The following is a 16,360-nucleotide window of genomic DNA, read 5'->3' as shown; positions in this document are numbered from 1 at the left end:
CTGGCTGGATGCGTTAGTTGGCCCTGCGATAACCGTTGCTTTGATGGGTGGATGCTTGGGATGTATAGAAAAAGAAGAGTAGAGGACCTGGGATGTATTTGGCTGCGGTTGGCTGTGTGGGTTGGGGATTTGTTGAGTTTATAGTATGGGATGGACACGAGACTGTGTTTACTCGGTGCCCAGACCCCGGGACTCTTGTAGTAGGCGCATGGCTACTACTAGAGTAGTTAAGCTACCAACCAACCAATTACAGACAAGCATTGTGGTGCAAAGTCCCGGGATGTAGTTACAGTACTACATGCGTGCCAAGATGGGATTGTGGGGGTGAGTGATGGGTCATGATCCGAAATCTTGGGGGTGGGTTTTTACGCCGTGTCAAGGTTTTTTGTGTGCAAAGTTTCAATTTTTTCTGGCTCTCTTGCTCTCTTGTTGTTTTGATTTGGTTTTTTTTTTTTTTTTGAGTAGTTGGTTTTAATGGAAAGAAAGGAAGAAAGGGAAGGTAGTCTCTCTAGGACGGTTTGTATGTATGCTGTGGAGTAGAGTTTATCGGAGGGTTGTAATTGGCTTTGGTATTAGAAGATCTTGAAGGCCGCTATGTGGGCTGCTGTATTACTACTACTATAAACTACATGTAAGTACTAGAGAACCTAACGCTCGTGATATTACATAAAATTACAATTCCCCCCCAATCTCCTACCCCCCTTAAACCCACCCATAAAAACCCCCCTCCCCCAATAAAAACTCCACCTTCCCTCCCCCACCTCCCCCACTCCCCAACACACACACTACGACGGCACCCCCTCATACTCCACCCCCTCCCTCACCCTCTTCTTCGCCGCCCTCCTGCGCCGCCTCCTACTCCTCTCCACCCGCCAACTCGCCCCCTTGGCAAACCACATAAGCCAAACACGACCAGTACGATGACCGCCGCCACCGCACTGACAATCACCTCGCGCCGCCCCTCGTCGCCGTCCGTGTACGGGCACGACGCGTTCGCGCCGCCGCTCACCCAGCAGGAGTCGGTCGAGAGCGAGTTGAGGTCGAGCCAGATGCTGTCGGTGCTGGGGAGGTTGCTGGTGTGGAGGAGGAGGGTGTGGAGGTGTGTGTTTTCGAGCGGTGTGCGCGGGGTGGAGATGCAGGGGGGCAGGGAGGCGTAGGGGAGGGGGGTGGGGGTTAGTGTCCACTGGTTTGTTGTGGTGTGTTAGTCTAGGTGTGTTTGGGGGGTGAAGGGGTGAAGGGGAACATACGTCGTAGGGCTGCCCGGAAACACGACACGCCGCGCGCCGCCACTCGTTGCAGTCCGCCACGAACCAGCGGCCGTCCGACACGCGCATGGCGGCGCAGCGGAAGGAGGGCTTGCGGCCGGTGGTGTTCTGTGGCTGGTTGTCGGCCCAGGCCCATGCGGCGGTCGCGCGGATGTGGGCCTCGTAGTCGCGGAAGCGGGTGTCGAGGGATGCGGTTGTGTTTGCGGCGCCGACGGCGGGGTTGAGGAGGGTGGAGTAGCCGCAGTTGATGAGTGCTGTTATGTTGGTGGTGGTTGTAGTGGTGAGGGCCTGCGCCCACGAGGAGTTACCGGCGGCGATACTGGTGTTGGAGGGGTTGTAGAAGCACTGCGGGGGAGTGGAGGCGTTGTAGGGCGCTGGGGCGCCGATGTAGCCCGCGGGGAAGATTGCGGCGTTGTCGGCTGTTGCGGCGGGGTCGTAGACGGCGGAGACGGCGGCAGAGACGTTGCCGAAGGTGATGAGGACGCGCTTGCGGAGTTTGAACTCGAGGTAGGACTCGCTGGGCCAGCCGTCGGGCGTGCTGACGGTGTCGTCCGCGGCGAGGAGGGTGGTGAAGTAGGTGGTGTTTGTGGTTGCGGTGTCGTCGTCGTGCCAGCTGCTGTTGAGGTTGCGGCGGTCCGAGAGGAGTTGCGTGGGCGTGTAGGCGTCGGCGAGGATGTTTGCGCTTTTGAGGGTGCTTGTGAGGGGTTGTGGCGGGGCGGTGAGGGTGGTGGAGGAGGAGGAGTTGGTGGTGGTGGTGGTGGTGGTGGCGGGGTGGAGGGAGAGCGTGAGGAGGAGGATGCGCGCGCCGAGGTCGGTGTTGGTGCCCGTCATCCAGGTGTCGAAGATGGTGAGGAGGCTGGTGGCGTTGAAGGAGGGCGTGCAGGTGTAGGCAGGCGCCGACTGGCGGGGGAGGAGCGATGCGGTGGCGGCGGCGGCGGGGGTCGTGGTGGGTGTTGAAGATGCGGTGTCGGCTACTGTCATACAGTCAGCTCATCCATAGACCTCCCCCTCCCCCCCCTCCCCATAGCTAGCCAGCAATAGACAGTAGAGAGCAGTAGCAGTAGCGCACCTGGACAGATCCCCCACCCGCCGCTCTCCCCATCCAGATACAGGTCCAGCAGAAAGCTGCGGTACCCAATCGCAATCAGGTTCGCCACACACGCCGCCCGGTCCTCCGTGTAGCTGCCGTCCGCGAAGCACGCGGGCGTCAGCGCGATGCCCGGGTACTGGTTGTAGTTTATGGGCACGTCGCGGCGGAGGTCCCGGAGGCTCTGTACATTGGTTAGCTGTCTGTTTTGTCTTTTTAGAGAGAGAGTGAGTGGGATTGTAGAAAGGGAGAAGGAGAAGGAGAGCAGACGAGCAGCACGGTGCTCCAGTTCTCGGAGACGGCGTCGGGGCTGATGGTGGGCGACCAGGAGGCCATCGTGGGAGTTGTGGGGGGCGGTGTTTCAGAGAATATCACTCGACGGTACAGACGGTACGGGCTGGTGGGATAGCTCAGCATGGTGCACCCCGGGTAACCCCTCGCTGCCACTTACCCGCCCTCGCACCCTCCCAGCCACAACAACCCATCTGTCTGTTCTGTCCGTTACGTAGCCGCGTTCACGACACCCACGAACTCACAAACGACACAACCAGCAGAACAGAAACACACACCACAACAGCCCAATGTCGTCGTCAGAGGTAAACCCTCCCTACGCGCCCTTCTTTGGGTTTGCCGGAATGTAAGTCCACACCCTCCCTCCCCTCCTGGTACCTAGAGAGAGAGAGAAAGAGAGAAAGAAACACTGACCAACACCCGCAGTGCCTCCGCAATGATCTTCTCGTCCATGGGCGCCGCATACGGCACCGCAAAGGTACTTCCCTCCCGCCCACCCCACCAGAACCCACTGACTGACAGACGCGTTCATAGGCCGGTGTCGCCATCGCCGGAGTCGGCACCTTCAAGCCCGAACTCATCATGAAGTCCCTCATCAGTGCGTCCCCTCCCCCTCTATCCCCCACCCCCCTCTCCACACACTAACACCCCCCTCCCACAGGCGTCATCATGTCCGGCATCATCGCCGTCTACGGCCTCGTCATCGCCGTCCTCATCGCGGGCGACCTGGGCCCCAAGAACTCATATTCGCTCTTCAGCGGGTTCGCGCACCTGGGCGCTGGCCTGTCGGTTGGGCTGGCCGGTCTGGCGGCCGGCTATGCGATCGGGATTGTGGGCAACGCTGGCAGTCGCGCGTTCATGAGCCAGGGGAAGGTGTTTGTGGGCATGGTGCTGATCTTGATCTTTGCGGAGGTGCTGGGGCTGTATGGGTTGATTGTGGCGTGAGTGCTTCCTTTTTGGTTTTTTGGGTGTGGAGGAGGGGATGGGGGGAGTGTGTGGGCGAGTGCTAATGGTGGGTGTGTTACAGGTTGATTTTGAACACCAAGACGAACGGCTAAACGCCTTATTGCGGTCGCTTCTCCCCGGGGGGGGGGGGGTGGTAGCTAGCTAGCTAGCCGACTGCGGTTCGGCTGGTGCTGCTGCTAACAACAAACAAATTATTAGTACTTATTTATATCTGGATTCACAGACCTGGAATTTGGCATTGGCATTGGCTTTTTCATCGTCGTGGCGGGGAGTGGGGGACATGTTTGCAAACAACCTCTGTATAGTAAATTTGTCTGCTTTTTTTTTTCTTTTACAGGTAGTACAGGTACAGTATATCCGTAGTTTTTTTTCTCTTCATTTCTGTTTGGCTTGTTTTGGCTTGTTTTTTTTTGGCTTGGTATGTGCGCTGCATGCATGGAAAATGGTATTGGATTTTTTTTATTTTTAAAGACGCTGGTTCTGTGGTGGGAAGTGTGAATTGAGGTGCAGTTATGCTATAGAGAGGGAGAGAGCGTGAAGTGGATTGGATTGGGTGTAGGAAAACTGGCTGTGTGATCATTTCCAGGTACTTAGTAGACGTGGAAATAGTATGGCTGGGGCCGTTAACTGTACCAAGCTTGATTTTAGCTACCATTGAGCTTATTGCTATTGATTTCAGTGGCCATATCAGTACCTGTAGATGATCAATGAATCTCCAGAGACAATCTTGATAGCACTACTCCAAGCCACACCCCCACTCTAGCCCGTAAAATACAACTACATACAACCCCCCCCAAAAGAAACCGCGGATATCAACAGTAAAGAAAGACCCAAGAAAAGAAAACAATGTTTTTAATGATAAAGAATAATTACGCCCTAATAAAAAAAAAAAAAAAAACACAAAACACAAAACAAAAGCGAAAAAGGACACCACTACAGCGCCGACAGCGCCGACCCCGCAACCCACGCAGCAGCGCACGCCAGCAGCGCCCCCACCCCCACCGCATTCCGATTCCACCCCTCCTCCTCCACGATGCGCACTGCGCCCTCCCTCCTCACCACCTTCTGCGGCCTCTCCTCCCTCACTTCCTCCTTCACCTCCACCACCCCCCCACCGCGGCCACCAGCACCACCACCGCACGTCCCATTCCGTCTCGGCACCGTAAAGTTCACCGCCAGCCTCGACAGCTCCAGCAAGTCCTCATTCCAGCTGCCCCCCGCCTCGCCCTCCAGCTCCACATTCTGCACATTTCCAAAAAAGTCCGTAATCAGCGTCTCGCTGAGGTCCCTGCGGAACAGATCCGTCCTCACACCGGGGGTGGAGTGTATCTTCTCCGTGTCATAGCTATCAAACAGATCCTTCATCGTGCTGCGACTACTACTCGCCGTCTTGACCTCATTCTCCAGAAACTCCAGGTTGTAGTACGTATACCGATCAATCACGGCCACGCCCACATCATTATCGGCATGGTGCGAGTAGCTGCTCTCATCCAGCTTGCTGCTCCCCGTGGCCAGGATATTCGGCGAGTAGAACTTGCTGTACATTGTGTTTGCCTGGCACGTGTCCACCATGAACAGCATCTCGTGGTAGCGCTTCTTCTCCCACATCTGCTCAAACGCGTCCGCAATGTCAAACGCACTAATCTCCTCGGCGTCCTGGAACTTGAGAAACTCGTTGCCGCCGTGGCCCGTCATGTAGATGAAGATGTTGCTGCGGTCGTCCGTGAGCAGCCGCTTGCTGCGCGGCGTGTCGGGCGCGACGCGGTCCGTGAGCAGCCGGATAAAGTTCTCGACCGTCACCTCGTACCCGCGGTAGTCGACCTCGATGTTGTCGCCGTAGAGGTCGAGCGCGCGGTCGGCGTTGTTGTAGACGGTGCCGGGGAAGGCGTTGCGTGGGTTGCATGCGATGTCGTCGGATAGCATGAGGATGATCTGCGAGTCGGGGATGCCGAGACGCTTCACGGTCCGGTACATGGAGAGCACGTTGGCCAGGTGGCGGTAGTTGAACCAGAACCGTGAGGTGGAGACTAGCACGGCCCAGTTGGAGGTGTGCTGCGCGAGCGCTGCGCAGGGGAGGAGCGTGAGTGGGAGGAGCAGGCGTGAGGGTTTCATGGTTGGTGTTGCGTGTGGTGGTTGTGGTGAGCGGTGGGGTGTGGTGTGGTGAGGTTTGGAGGTGAGATGTTTTAGGGGCTCGTGGGAGCTGTCGAGTGCAGCTCCGTGATGAGAAATCAAGCCAAGCCGGAACCCTAACCCTGGCGAGATATCACACACTTCAATCATTGGTAGGGGCAATTGCAATCATTCTTCACGTAAAACAGCTGGCTTTGACGCAGTTACGATCTCTTATTGATTTTGTGCCCTCCTTGTTACAAATACAAGCAAAGAGATACATCAAAAGACCTGAGGTATCCTTGTAAAAAAACAAACCCGTCCTAATTATACATATAACGACTTTTTTTTCCCACCCATATGTAGACGCCCTCCCCCAACTTTTTGATGTTCGCCTCCCCACCGCTAGAAAGAAAAAAGAAAAAAGAGAATACAAGAAAAAAGGAATGCTCATTTGGTACAGATATCGATTTCTATGCCTTCTCCTCAACCTTCTCAGCCCCCTCCTTCGGGACCTTCTCGGACCCATCCTCATTGTAGTTCTCGGTCCTCATGTCCGAGATACCCAAGTCGTCCTCCTGCTCCTTGGTCCTGGCCACATCGACAATAGTCAACTGCGGGTCCGGGTCAGGCGCATAGAGGTTCTGGACATAACTGGCCGCGAGAGGATCGTCGAGGATACAGGTGAACTTCTTCTTTCCACTCTTGGCGTCGCGGAGTCCCTGGAAGAATGACTCCCACTTGTCTCTGGTTTCCTTTTCGACCGAGTCGGAGGTCTCGTCGGCCATGTCGCCCCAAATACGCTGGTGGAGATCGTCGTGAACCTGCTGGAGGAGACCTTCGAGGGTGGTGAAACGTCCTCCGAGGGTTCCGGGGGTAAGATCAAGTTTGAGCTCAGGGCAGGTGAGGGCACATGTCTCGGACTGGGAAAGTTAGTCTAAGCAACCCGAATTGGCGAATCGGACAAACCTTAAGAATATCACGAGCAAGATCCTCTTCGTCCTCGACCTTCAAGGTAATGATACGTCCCTTGGAGGGGACGGCACCTCCAGTCTTAACTTCGTTACTCTTGTCTGTAAACTATTAGTAATGGCCTTCATATAAGTCGCTACCGGTCGGGAAACCCACATCCACAAGCATCGCAGACAGTGCTCATGATCACCACTTCCTTGAAATGAGGGATGTCCACAAGCTTCATATGTGTGCTGCACGGCCTGACACAGCTAGGGCAGCTCGCGGGGAACGTGTGCACCTCATCGGGCCTGATATCGTCGTCCTCAAACTTCTCCGTGTCCTCCGCGCTCGTGTCCGTCAAACCAAGTGCTGTGTTCATCTCTGGTGTCCTGACATAGTCGTGCCTGGCCCATTTGCCCTTTGCGTCATCTGGCTTCGGCTCAATCCACGAGTTACCGGCCGGGTCGTCAACCTTCACCGTGAACGGGAATGCTCGCCCTTCAATCATATCTCTACCCTTGGCAACAAACTGCGCAATCTTCTCGTATGACTCCGGGTCGATCTCTTTGCGCTTCGGCTGGTCCTGCTCAATGTCTTCAAGTACAAGCGACAAAAGCCCTTCGACATTCGTGAGCTGTCCTCGCTGGGCAGGGATCTCAAGGTCGAGTTCGATGAAGCGCGATGTGCATGTTTCGGACTTGACAATCTGCCTGTTCAGATCCTCTTTGCTTTCGACTTTGAAGGTGTAAGAGCACCCGCGCTCCTGAATGACTCCTGCGGAGGTGATCTCGTTGTTGCGGAAGTGGCAATGGGAACACTCAAAGGACATGACGACAACCTCGCGGAAAAAGGGAATCCGTGTAAGAAGAAGGCGAGTAACGCCTTGCTCGTGGCAGTTCATGCATAGCGATTCTGAATAGCAAACACGGCGATCAGTGGAGAGCTACAAACTTAACTCGGCGCATGAAACATACCAATGTTGTCCACAATCTGCGGCTCGTCAACAGTAAAGTTTTCTCCACCTTCCGCAGCTTCACCGCCCGCGCCGCTGCTGGCAACGGCGTTGACCTGGTTGCCAATAGATTGGAACATATCCTCTTGCTTGGGCTCAGCGGAAAGAGCCATGTTTGCTGTTTATTTATGCGTCGATGATTATTGTATATGAAGCTATTGTGATATCGAGTGGGTACAAGAGTCTTTCTGTTGTTTATATGCTTTAGAGTTGAGTCAGCCACTGGGAAGTTCGAGCCAGTTACCAAGGGGGTTGAGTCAATAGTTAGGAAGTGAGTCAGTACATATAGTCAAAGGGGAAAGATTTTTTGGATGGCGGGGTTTGGAGGGGCAATTGAATTAATAAGGGAGAGCCGCATAAGCCAAGCCTTTTCTCAATTATTAATGCACTCTTTTGTCATGGCTTGCCGGGGTTGTTTCTAGAAACCCCTGTCAAAATCTCGCTTGTTTTAGAAGTGCTTTCCCCCCTTGCAGTCTCTGCAGTATTTATGCTACGAGTGATATCTTATGATGTTCCACATACCTTCCAATAGCGCAGCGCATAGATTCCACTAGAGCCTCTCATAAAGTTAGAGACAATTTTTTCCTATTACTTGTGCGAGTAGTGATAATGACATCGAATCCGCGACGGCATCCTAGGCTATTGCGAATATTAAGGACGCCAGCCCATCTCAAATCCATTTCAGCAGCCTGGAACTAATTCATTCCTGGGCCATGCATAGCCTGTATCCTTCCACAACTAGTTTTTTCAATCATCAATATTTTTTTTTCTACCGTTTTAGATACCACGACTAACCGTAAAATTTGGGTTCATGTAAGCAACCAGATGGTTCTCTATGTACTCAGTCGTCGGGAACCCCGCTGAAAGATCATAAAAAGCATTTAACAAGAAGAATTCATAACAAGTACTCAATGTAGATAGAAATGACTAAACTTACGTGGATCACAAGTAACTGACTCCTTCCCTTGTTCTTGATAGATACGTATGTAGTCAATGTACATCGTTACACCGTCGGTCAATCTAGGGCTAAATATTCGGTCAAACTTGATGTGTGATAATTCATGTCTTATCAACTCGACTTACCCTAGGATATTCCAGTCAATATACGTCCATGAAGTGCTAAGGCCAAGGTTTAATATAATAGACATAGGTTCTCGAGAAATGTCTCGTTGACCGATATTTCCATTTGGACCGATTGCATCACCTGCAAATGTTAATGGGGAGATAGACGAAAGAGCTCCGACTCCAAAGATGTAACTATATCACCTGTCATTCTAAAAGTTTCTTCGTCGCCAACAAACCACGCAATCTTGCCGTTACGTTTTCCTGGTCTATACTCGAACGCATATTTTTGAAACTATATCAACGATAAGCCACCCATTCTTGGCCCCTTTGAGATGATCAAGCTCACTTGTTTCCCATCATACCACTCATTATTCAAAGTGGTGACCCCTTTGAAATATCAGTTAGTCGGTCGAAAAATACAGATAATCCAAAAATGCATACCACTAATGGCCTGTTGAAAGGGCCCACCGCTCCATCCGTTCATCTGAGTAACCATAGGGTCCTTGATTTCTAGAAAGTTTATATCAGGCCTATGCCAAATATCAAACGGCGCCTAAAAGATTAGTCACCGAGATGTGCATAACTTTTTATAAAGATAGAAAGCTTACAATTTGGTTGGACTGCGTGATGATACCCAGTCTTAGCTTCCCATCAGTACTTGCCTCAAGGACATCAATTTCTGGCGCCCCACGGCCGGTTCCGGGACTTGGATGATCCTCTCCTGTACAGACACACCTTGCAAACCTTTGACCTGGAAGAAATGATAAACCATCGCTGCTCGACTGATTTGGAGTGATGCCTGCATCGCACTCGTCGTATGCATATGGCCATACCCCATCAGTCGTCGACATGTATCCGGGCCTACCAAGATTACCCAAGGTCCAAATACCCGGCCACAGTCCAGGAACACCAGCAGGACCTGGGAGCGAAACTGACGCCTCCAACACACCGCCCTTAAAACAGAGCTTGTTCCAGCTCTGAAGCATTCCAGACCGATAATCAAGGTTGTGGTTTTTGAATGCGTCTAGCCTCAAACGAAGGGTTCCATCTTTTGTTGTCACAGCATCTGGATTATACCATTCTAAATCATTAGTGGAAGCATAATGAAAATCCATGGCCTGCCAAAAAGGGTCTTCATTTTCGTCGAATGACCTTCCATCTTTATTAAACTCATCACTGAATACTAGCTTTAGTTTTCCACCCCCCATTACTGAATCTCGTGTCATTGCATATTTTGGTGTATCAGCGTCTATTAATGCCCTTGCGGCGCCCAAAATTGGGTAGATTATGGTGGAAAGTTGCTCTTCACCACCTGAGTCCGATCTCCCTTCCCGTGCAAGCCTGGTATAAGTAAGGACAGGCCATACAATAAACAAACTAAAAACACCACAAATAAACACCGTGCAATACAGAACTCCCATAAGTATCCTTTTGTAACTATATCTGATCCTCTCGTTTGAATTTGGGTTATGGAGGGCATCGTCATCCTCTATTTCGTTGATTGTCGGGTACTGGAGCGATATACCACCATGCTCAGGATATAACGAGAAACCACGCTCAGGGTCTTCTTCATGAAGAATTGATTTATCATCAAACTGTTCTTCCTTATAATCACTGCCAATGGTAAGTGCTGGGAGTGCTGAAGAAATTTCGGACGAGCAGGCTCCTCTTTGGGACCATTGTGGATACCGGGAGTAGTCACCAACAGTTTGAATAGATGATATGGAAGACTGTGCTTTCAATAAAGATATGATGGATGAATGCGAATGAAGTGAACTAGCCTTTGCAACAGCACTTGTTTCACCACTCGATGGAAGAAATATGAATTCCGATGAGACATTCACCACCCTGACTTGTAAACTTCGTTTAGGAATTGTCAATCCTTTTTCTTCGGCCTCACCGACATCGACGTCTTTTCGGCTTGCATTTCTGCTTTGGATACTTTCAAGAGGTAAAGAAGCTGTTGGTATATAACTCAGTCGTCGGAATGACTGGGGGGCAGCGGATGGAGGGGGGTTTGGTGATCTAGACCTTGGACCTGATCGATTCATTGGACGTGGACCATATAACTCTCTTTTTTTATCCCGACGATCAACTATTTGCGGTGATTCCATTGGCCCGGTGTGCTGGTTTAGTATAAATCAGTTGTACCGTCTTCTCGTCTTGTAGTTGGGCTTGAAATCGGATTAAAAGTGAAGAGGAAAGCTTCGATTAGTTCACAATTAGAGAGGTTTGGTAGTTCACATAGTATGACGGTTATCAGGGCCTTGAGGCGACGGTACTTGCCTCAAAGCCATCAATTCAAATGGACAACATGTGACTAGCCTTGATCATGAGCTGTCACTCGGGACTGCATACACCCCTCAAAAAATGTTTTGAGCTCTTACTACATAAAACTACTAAGTTGATAAAATCTACCATAACTCACCGCTTCGGCCCACAACCGTAAGGTTATTGAACCACATAATAAAAAAGGGAGATAAATATCAATCGAGGTGTTTCATTACAAAATGTGTCATTACAAAATGTGTCATCAAAAATATTCTCAGAGAGTGCTAAAACGCAATTATTCACCCAAAGTTACCACAAATGCAATCGGATTCGATATTTTATTGATTGATATCACCTTCCATATGCCGCAAAAAAACACCTTTACCCACCTTGTTCTATACACCGTGCAACTTCACGGGATCTTATTTCACGTATTCACCTAGAGCTATACAGTAATGGTTTGTCGTTCGGAGACAATCTAAGAGTCCAATTTGGCAGGGAAGTTTCCGTTCTCTGCAGTTTACGTTAGTCCGTTAGAAAACTGAGATCAACGTCGGAGACTATGGCAGCGTACCGCGTTGAGTGTCCCATCTCTCAAGCCATGAATTCGGGCAAAGGGATCGGTAGGCAAGGTAGAACTGGAGTTTTATGATTAGAATTTAGAAGCTGGGCGAAAGGGCCTTGGGGAAATAGCATACTTGCTTGCAAGGAGCAAAGTCCTCGCCCTTAGCGTTGATGCACTTGTAGTAGTCAACGTACTGGAGAAATTCGGTATTATATTAGCTTCAGATATGAGTTAAGGCATCGTGAAACGCGATAGGCATTGCAGGTTACGGGGAACAGACGTTTTGCCAGCACTAGCAACACCCAGGATAAAGGTTAGCATATACGGGGTATAATTCCTCATTGAACACGCATAATGGGGTGACATGCGTGCTTGGTCTGATTCTGATGAGGGAATCGAGCGTCAAAGCCTATTCAATTCACACCCTATCAGTTTGGCTTCCCTCGCTTCTCAACCCGGGAAACGACGATCGGCCACATGCCTGCAGTAACGAACTTGAATGGCTTGGTTTCTCTTTCGTCGTCGGACATAGTTGCGGATTTTTTCGGTGGTCGTGAAGAGTGGAGAGGTTGTGTTTCCGGGAGTGCAAGGAGGGCAATTGGAGATGTGCGATGGGTCGATGTGGGCAATCAAAGGATCGGGTGAGGTCCGGTTGTTTGCTGCCAAGAACAGAAGTGACCCCACTGTCGCAGTAGTTACCCGGACAGCCGCCGTTCCGGAGATTTTGGTGGGCGCCGAATGACGCCAGGTTCTAGTTCAAAAATCTCCGAATTATTATACGATGTCGCTCATTAAAAGAGCTACGGCTGCGGGATGGGCATGTTCTAATTGTACGGACATGCTGTTGGGAAAACGGGCGGTGGAATTGAGGCCGAGGTTCTTTTCGTCCACTTTGACAGCGAGAGCGGCGCCTGTTGGTCAGAACGCCAGTGCTGGTGGTGCGCCGAGGAAGATTCCGAATATGAGAGACCAGTACAGAGCAAAAAACTCGAGTGGATTATATTATACTGCGAGGTTCGTTACCACTCGTTAGAGAATTCACTCTTCGTATAATTATTTGTTAAATATCAATTTCTGTTCAATATCCTTTTCTCAATATATCATATTTCTCCTCAATGTTCTCTTTTCTACCCAAAATGAAATAATATAGGACATTGAAGATTAAGAAAACTAAATAAACCGGTCACTTTCAGTCTCGGGATTGCCACTTTGACACTCGCCTATGCCTCTGTCCCTCTCTACCGTGCCATCTGCCAACGTACCGGCTTTGGCGGTACTCCCATAACGGACCAGACCCGATTCACCCCCGAAAAGTTGATCCCACAACGACAGGCTAAACGTCTTCGTATTACCTTCAATGCCTCGGTCTCCGATGTGCTTGAGTGGAAATTCACCCCTCAGCAGCGCGAGGTCCGGGTGCTTCCTGGCGAGACGGCTCTGGCATTCTATAAGGCCAAGAACCTGAGTAAGGAGGATATAATTGGTGTCGCTACATATAGCGTAACCCCGGGACAAGTGGCGCCGTATTTTTCAAAGATACAGTGTTTTTGTTTTGAAGGTGGGCTCACTAATAGTTATGATGTTTATTGGCTGAAACCATGTTGCTAATAAAAACAAAAACAGAGCAAAAATTGAATGCAGGAGAAGAGGTGGATATGCCGGTTTTCTTTTTCATAGATCCTGATTTCCTTGAAGACCCTCAAATGAAGGGAATTGAGACAGTCACGCTTTCATATACCTTCTTCAGTGAGTACCGCCTTCAAGAACTGAGGTTTTTTCCATTTATGCTAATTGACAACCCTCGATCAATAGAAGCGAAATATGACGATAACGGCGTCTTGCGGCCGACCCCTTGATCACATGTAGAATTTTACTGTATAAACAGCTCCTAAACAGCTCTAACTACATGCATCTGTACCATTAATTCGGAGTTTGGAATTGTCTCTGTTTTTTTTTAGATTTGTATATTCACCTCTCACCTCTCTTCAATCACTTTCACATGCTAGGCATATGAATCCATACACTGTGATTCACTACATGTATGAGGGGTAGTGCTCCGTTATTACAATGGAGATATATAATGTAGATCGTAGAAACGGTGTTATTTGTTGGATCTTTACTATTCTCCATCCTTAATCTATTCCAGAAAAGATCCCCAATGTGCCCAATTAATAAATCGCAAGGATCCACCTATGTAGAATACAAGAATCGAACTAGAATACAAAACTGCATCCATCAATAAAAGCAACGATAGGTAAAGGATAAAACGCCGCATTCTATCCCGGAATCGCACAAATCCCTAGAGAGCCACAGTTTATTTCTTCGCAAAATAAGACATCAAATTCCCTTGCCCCTTTGACTGATTATCTTTGTTCTTCTTGCCCTTGGCCACTGGCTTCACCACTGGCTTCGGTTTCGGTGGCTCAGGCTCGTCTTCTGAAAACGACTCCCAAACATGCTCCGTTTTGGTGGCTGCGCAGAAAGTAAGTAGTTGTAGACTCATACAAAAATGAAAAGAGAACAAACCTAAGTATCCATCACTGTCTCTACTTTGGATCTTTTTTAGCACCTTTCTCTTTCCCCTCACTCTACCACCGCTGGTTACCACCCCTGCAACTGCTCCAGTGGGTATATCGGGTGACCCAGCTTGATTCTCAATCTTAGCCATCTTAACTGGCGGTTCTTCGTCATCTTCCATTTTAATGTCTAATTATGATTAACAAGTAAGTCCATGAATTATCAGGAAAATCTATATAGGGAAGCATTACCTCCTTCATCATCGTCATCCATCATATTTCTAAGCTCTTCATCCTTTTCCTTTCTCTTCCTTGTATATTCGGTATCATCGTGGGCAGGTGATTGGGATTTTTCATTATTTAATTCATCATCGTCATCGCCGATATCTTCTTTTGAAGACTCTATACAAACTCACAAGTTAGCAATAATTTCCTAAAATTTCGATAATCATATTTGATTTTTTGGACGTCAAAATGAGCAACCTTCTTCCACTCTTGGACTTTGTGCAGCCTGGTACAATGTTAGTCGAGGTGGCCGGCAAATAGATCAGGTGGAAAGGGCATGGCCATACAGAACTGGTTTCCGAAACTGGGTCTGTGGTCTTCTTTTTCGGCGCTGCCTTCCATGAACTAAAGATATCATTAGATTGGCCTCGTTTAGCTTTGGCAGCAGCCGAAGCGGTTTTCGTTGAGGGTAATGTAGAGCTATAATCATAAAACAAATCAGTATAATTTAGTGAGGAATCATATCAGTGGTCAATGAACGCACGTTTTTGCAATAGGCTTCTTTTCTTTCGTTTCCGCCTTTACTTCTGGGTCGTCTCTGGTTTCCGACTTGGCCTCCTTCTTCTTCGCTGCGGCTTCTCTTTTCACCGCCACTTGATCCTTTTTTGTTGGTAATTTCTTTTTTTCTTGACCAACAGATATAGTTGCCTTTCTTGCAGGCTCTGGTACCGATGGAAGAGCTCGATTACCCGTCCTCTATACTATAGTTAGTATGCAACGATCCAAGCAGATTAAGCTTGACCACAAACCTTAGCACTAGTATTCAAAATAATTCCATAGGTAGCTCCAAGCTCCAAAGGATCTTCATTTTGATGAATTGCAAGTACTTTTGCAGAGCATCCCGTGAGAATCGTAAAATCCTGGATAATTTTTAAATGGCCTTATCAGCTACATGTTACCAAAATCATACTACTCGAATTGATAACATTGAGACTAACCTCTAATCGTACTTGTTCTAAGCTGTACAGATGTACACTCAAAACCTTCTCTAACTCTGCTTTAACCGCTATAAATTAGAGTTTGTTAGCTTGTCAATCCCAGCGGCCTAGTGCATAGTTTATTCTCGATTGGACCTAACAATTGCGAAAATACTGACCTTCTAGCTCTTCCTCTTGGCATAGCTCAACAACTTTACACAATCCCTTCTTTACTTCACCCGTAGTAACTGTAGTTTGAGTTCCTGGAAATGAACTGTCGAACATTACGGTGTCATTATCATCACCGGCGCTCCCTCTCCCCCCCGCGCTGGCAGGTGGTTGTGGTTTGCGATATCCAGTGACTATATAGGTTGCATGTATAGATTTTGGCTTGGTAGCATTCTCGGAGGTGTAGAAGTCAAACAGCATTCTACAGAATAGGAGGATCGTTAGCTAGATAAGAGGATTGGAGCTGTTTGAAGGACAAGCAAACTCTTTGGCTTGGTTTACATGGACTTTCAAAGCTCGGCTTAGGACTCGGTAAGACACCTATTCATCATTATAATTAGTGGTGATTCAATTTAGATCCCCATATTCTCAACGGGTTTAGAAAGTGTAGAAAAACCAACCACAGTCTTCTGCACAATAATAGCATCCTTGAGATAGTCGCGGTATTCATTCATAATTGAGCTTTTCGTAAATATCGGGATTGTAGACTAGTCTGATATCGAGGTTCCGTGATTTCTAGAATGTGGCCGTACTTGTCGCGGGTTAACGCGTCGAGGTCACGGAATTCATTTAGGCGACGCGTTGTGATACAATCCTATTGTTATGTAGAGTGCTCTGCTTCCCCACAAAAAAAAAAAAGCGCGTGGATCTAACAGATGAATCATAGTATATCACTCTTAATTTACACTTCGATAACCCTACATAGAGACAAGCAATTTTGCTTCCACCAACTTCTAGCCCCCCCCCTTGTAAGTTGGACTCCTTCTTAAATTCTCGAAGTATGTAGAGTAGACGGTAGACCCTGCAGTGCAAGTGCACCTAGCACTTG

The 16,360-nt window shown here is 49.1% G+C and overlaps 8 protein-coding genes across 8 annotated transcripts; 2 read left to right on the top strand and 6 right to left on the bottom strand.

Annotated features, from left to right (window-relative positions):
- Positions 1-820: 820 nt before the first annotated feature.
- LAJ45_00271 (uncharacterized protein) lies at positions 821-2,688 on the bottom strand (the record flags this gene model as incomplete). The annotated part of the gene is made up of 4 exons (XM_046109873.1): positions 821-1,183; positions 1,248-2,239; positions 2,335-2,536; positions 2,623-2,688. 4 exons carry the CDS (start codon positions 2,686-2,688, stop codon positions 821-823), a joined length of 1,623 nt encoding a protein of 540 aa, XP_045976566.1.
- A 245-nt stretch (positions 2,689-2,933) lies between these two features.
- On the top strand, positions 2,934-3,701 carry LAJ45_00270 (uncharacterized protein; the record flags this gene model as incomplete). Its single annotated transcript, XM_046109872.1, has 5 exons — positions 2,934-2,989; positions 3,070-3,121; positions 3,178-3,241; positions 3,305-3,584; positions 3,671-3,701. The coding sequence occupies 5 exons, from the start codon at positions 2,934-2,936 to the stop codon at positions 3,699-3,701; spliced, it is 483 nt and encodes a 160-aa protein (XP_045976565.1).
- Positions 3,702-4,542: 841 nt separating this feature from the next.
- LAJ45_00269 (uncharacterized protein) lies at positions 4,543-5,721 on the bottom strand (the record flags this gene model as incomplete). Its single annotated transcript, XM_046109871.1, has 1 exon — positions 4,543-5,721. The coding sequence occupies one exon, from the start codon at positions 5,719-5,721 to the stop codon at positions 4,543-4,545; it is 1,179 nt and encodes a 392-aa protein (XP_045976564.1).
- Positions 5,722-6,191: 470 nt separating this feature from the next.
- On the bottom strand, positions 6,192-7,797 carry LAJ45_00268 (uncharacterized protein; the record flags this gene model as incomplete). Its single annotated transcript, XM_046109870.1, has 4 exons — positions 6,192-6,641; positions 6,688-6,791; positions 6,847-7,584; positions 7,647-7,797. The coding sequence occupies 4 exons, from the start codon at positions 7,795-7,797 to the stop codon at positions 6,192-6,194; spliced, it is 1,443 nt and encodes a 480-aa protein (XP_045976563.1).
- A 1,100-nt stretch (positions 7,798-8,897) lies between these two features.
- Positions 8,898-10,800, bottom strand: LAJ45_00267 (uncharacterized protein; the record flags this gene model as incomplete). Its single annotated transcript, XM_046109869.1, has 4 exons — positions 8,898-9,041; positions 9,096-9,136; positions 9,191-9,302; positions 9,358-10,800. 4 exons carry the CDS (start codon positions 10,798-10,800, stop codon positions 8,898-8,900), a joined length of 1,740 nt encoding a protein of 579 aa, XP_045976562.1.
- Positions 10,801-11,498: 698 nt separating this feature from the next.
- LAJ45_00266 (uncharacterized protein) lies at positions 11,499-12,115 on the bottom strand (the record flags this gene model as incomplete). The annotated part of the gene is made up of 6 exons (XM_046109868.1): positions 11,499-11,533; positions 11,595-11,658; positions 11,719-11,778; positions 11,866-11,877; positions 11,954-11,994; positions 12,067-12,115. 6 exons carry the CDS (start codon positions 12,113-12,115, stop codon positions 11,499-11,501), a joined length of 261 nt encoding a protein of 86 aa, XP_045976561.1.
- Positions 12,116-12,366: 251 nt separating this feature from the next.
- Positions 12,367-13,441, top strand: LAJ45_00265 (uncharacterized protein; the record flags this gene model as incomplete). Its single annotated transcript, XM_046109867.1, has 4 exons — positions 12,367-12,599; positions 12,779-13,143; positions 13,209-13,331; positions 13,398-13,441. 4 exons carry the CDS (start codon positions 12,367-12,369, stop codon positions 13,439-13,441), a joined length of 765 nt encoding a protein of 254 aa, XP_045976560.1.
- A 458-nt stretch (positions 13,442-13,899) lies between these two features.
- On the bottom strand, positions 13,900-15,986 carry LAJ45_00264 (uncharacterized protein; the record flags this gene model as incomplete). Its single annotated transcript, XM_046109866.1, has 11 exons — positions 13,900-14,057; positions 14,112-14,291; positions 14,354-14,503; positions 14,585-14,612; positions 14,674-14,806; positions 14,871-15,082; positions 15,136-15,246; positions 15,325-15,392; positions 15,483-15,733; positions 15,797-15,852; positions 15,933-15,986. 11 exons carry the CDS (start codon positions 15,984-15,986, stop codon positions 13,900-13,902), a joined length of 1,401 nt encoding a protein of 466 aa, XP_045976559.1.
- Between the last annotated feature and the right edge of the window lie 374 nt (positions 15,987-16,360).

The sequence above is a fragment of the Morchella importuna genome (assembly GCF_003444635.1).
Source record: "Morchella importuna strain M04M26 chromosome Unknown Morimp01GS001, whole genome shotgun sequence".
Taxonomy (NCBI): Eukaryota; Fungi; Ascomycota; class Pezizomycetes; order Pezizales; family Morchellaceae; genus Morchella; species Morchella importuna.
Note: the sequence above shows the minus strand (reverse complement) of the source record. Positions and strands in the feature narration are given on the sequence as shown.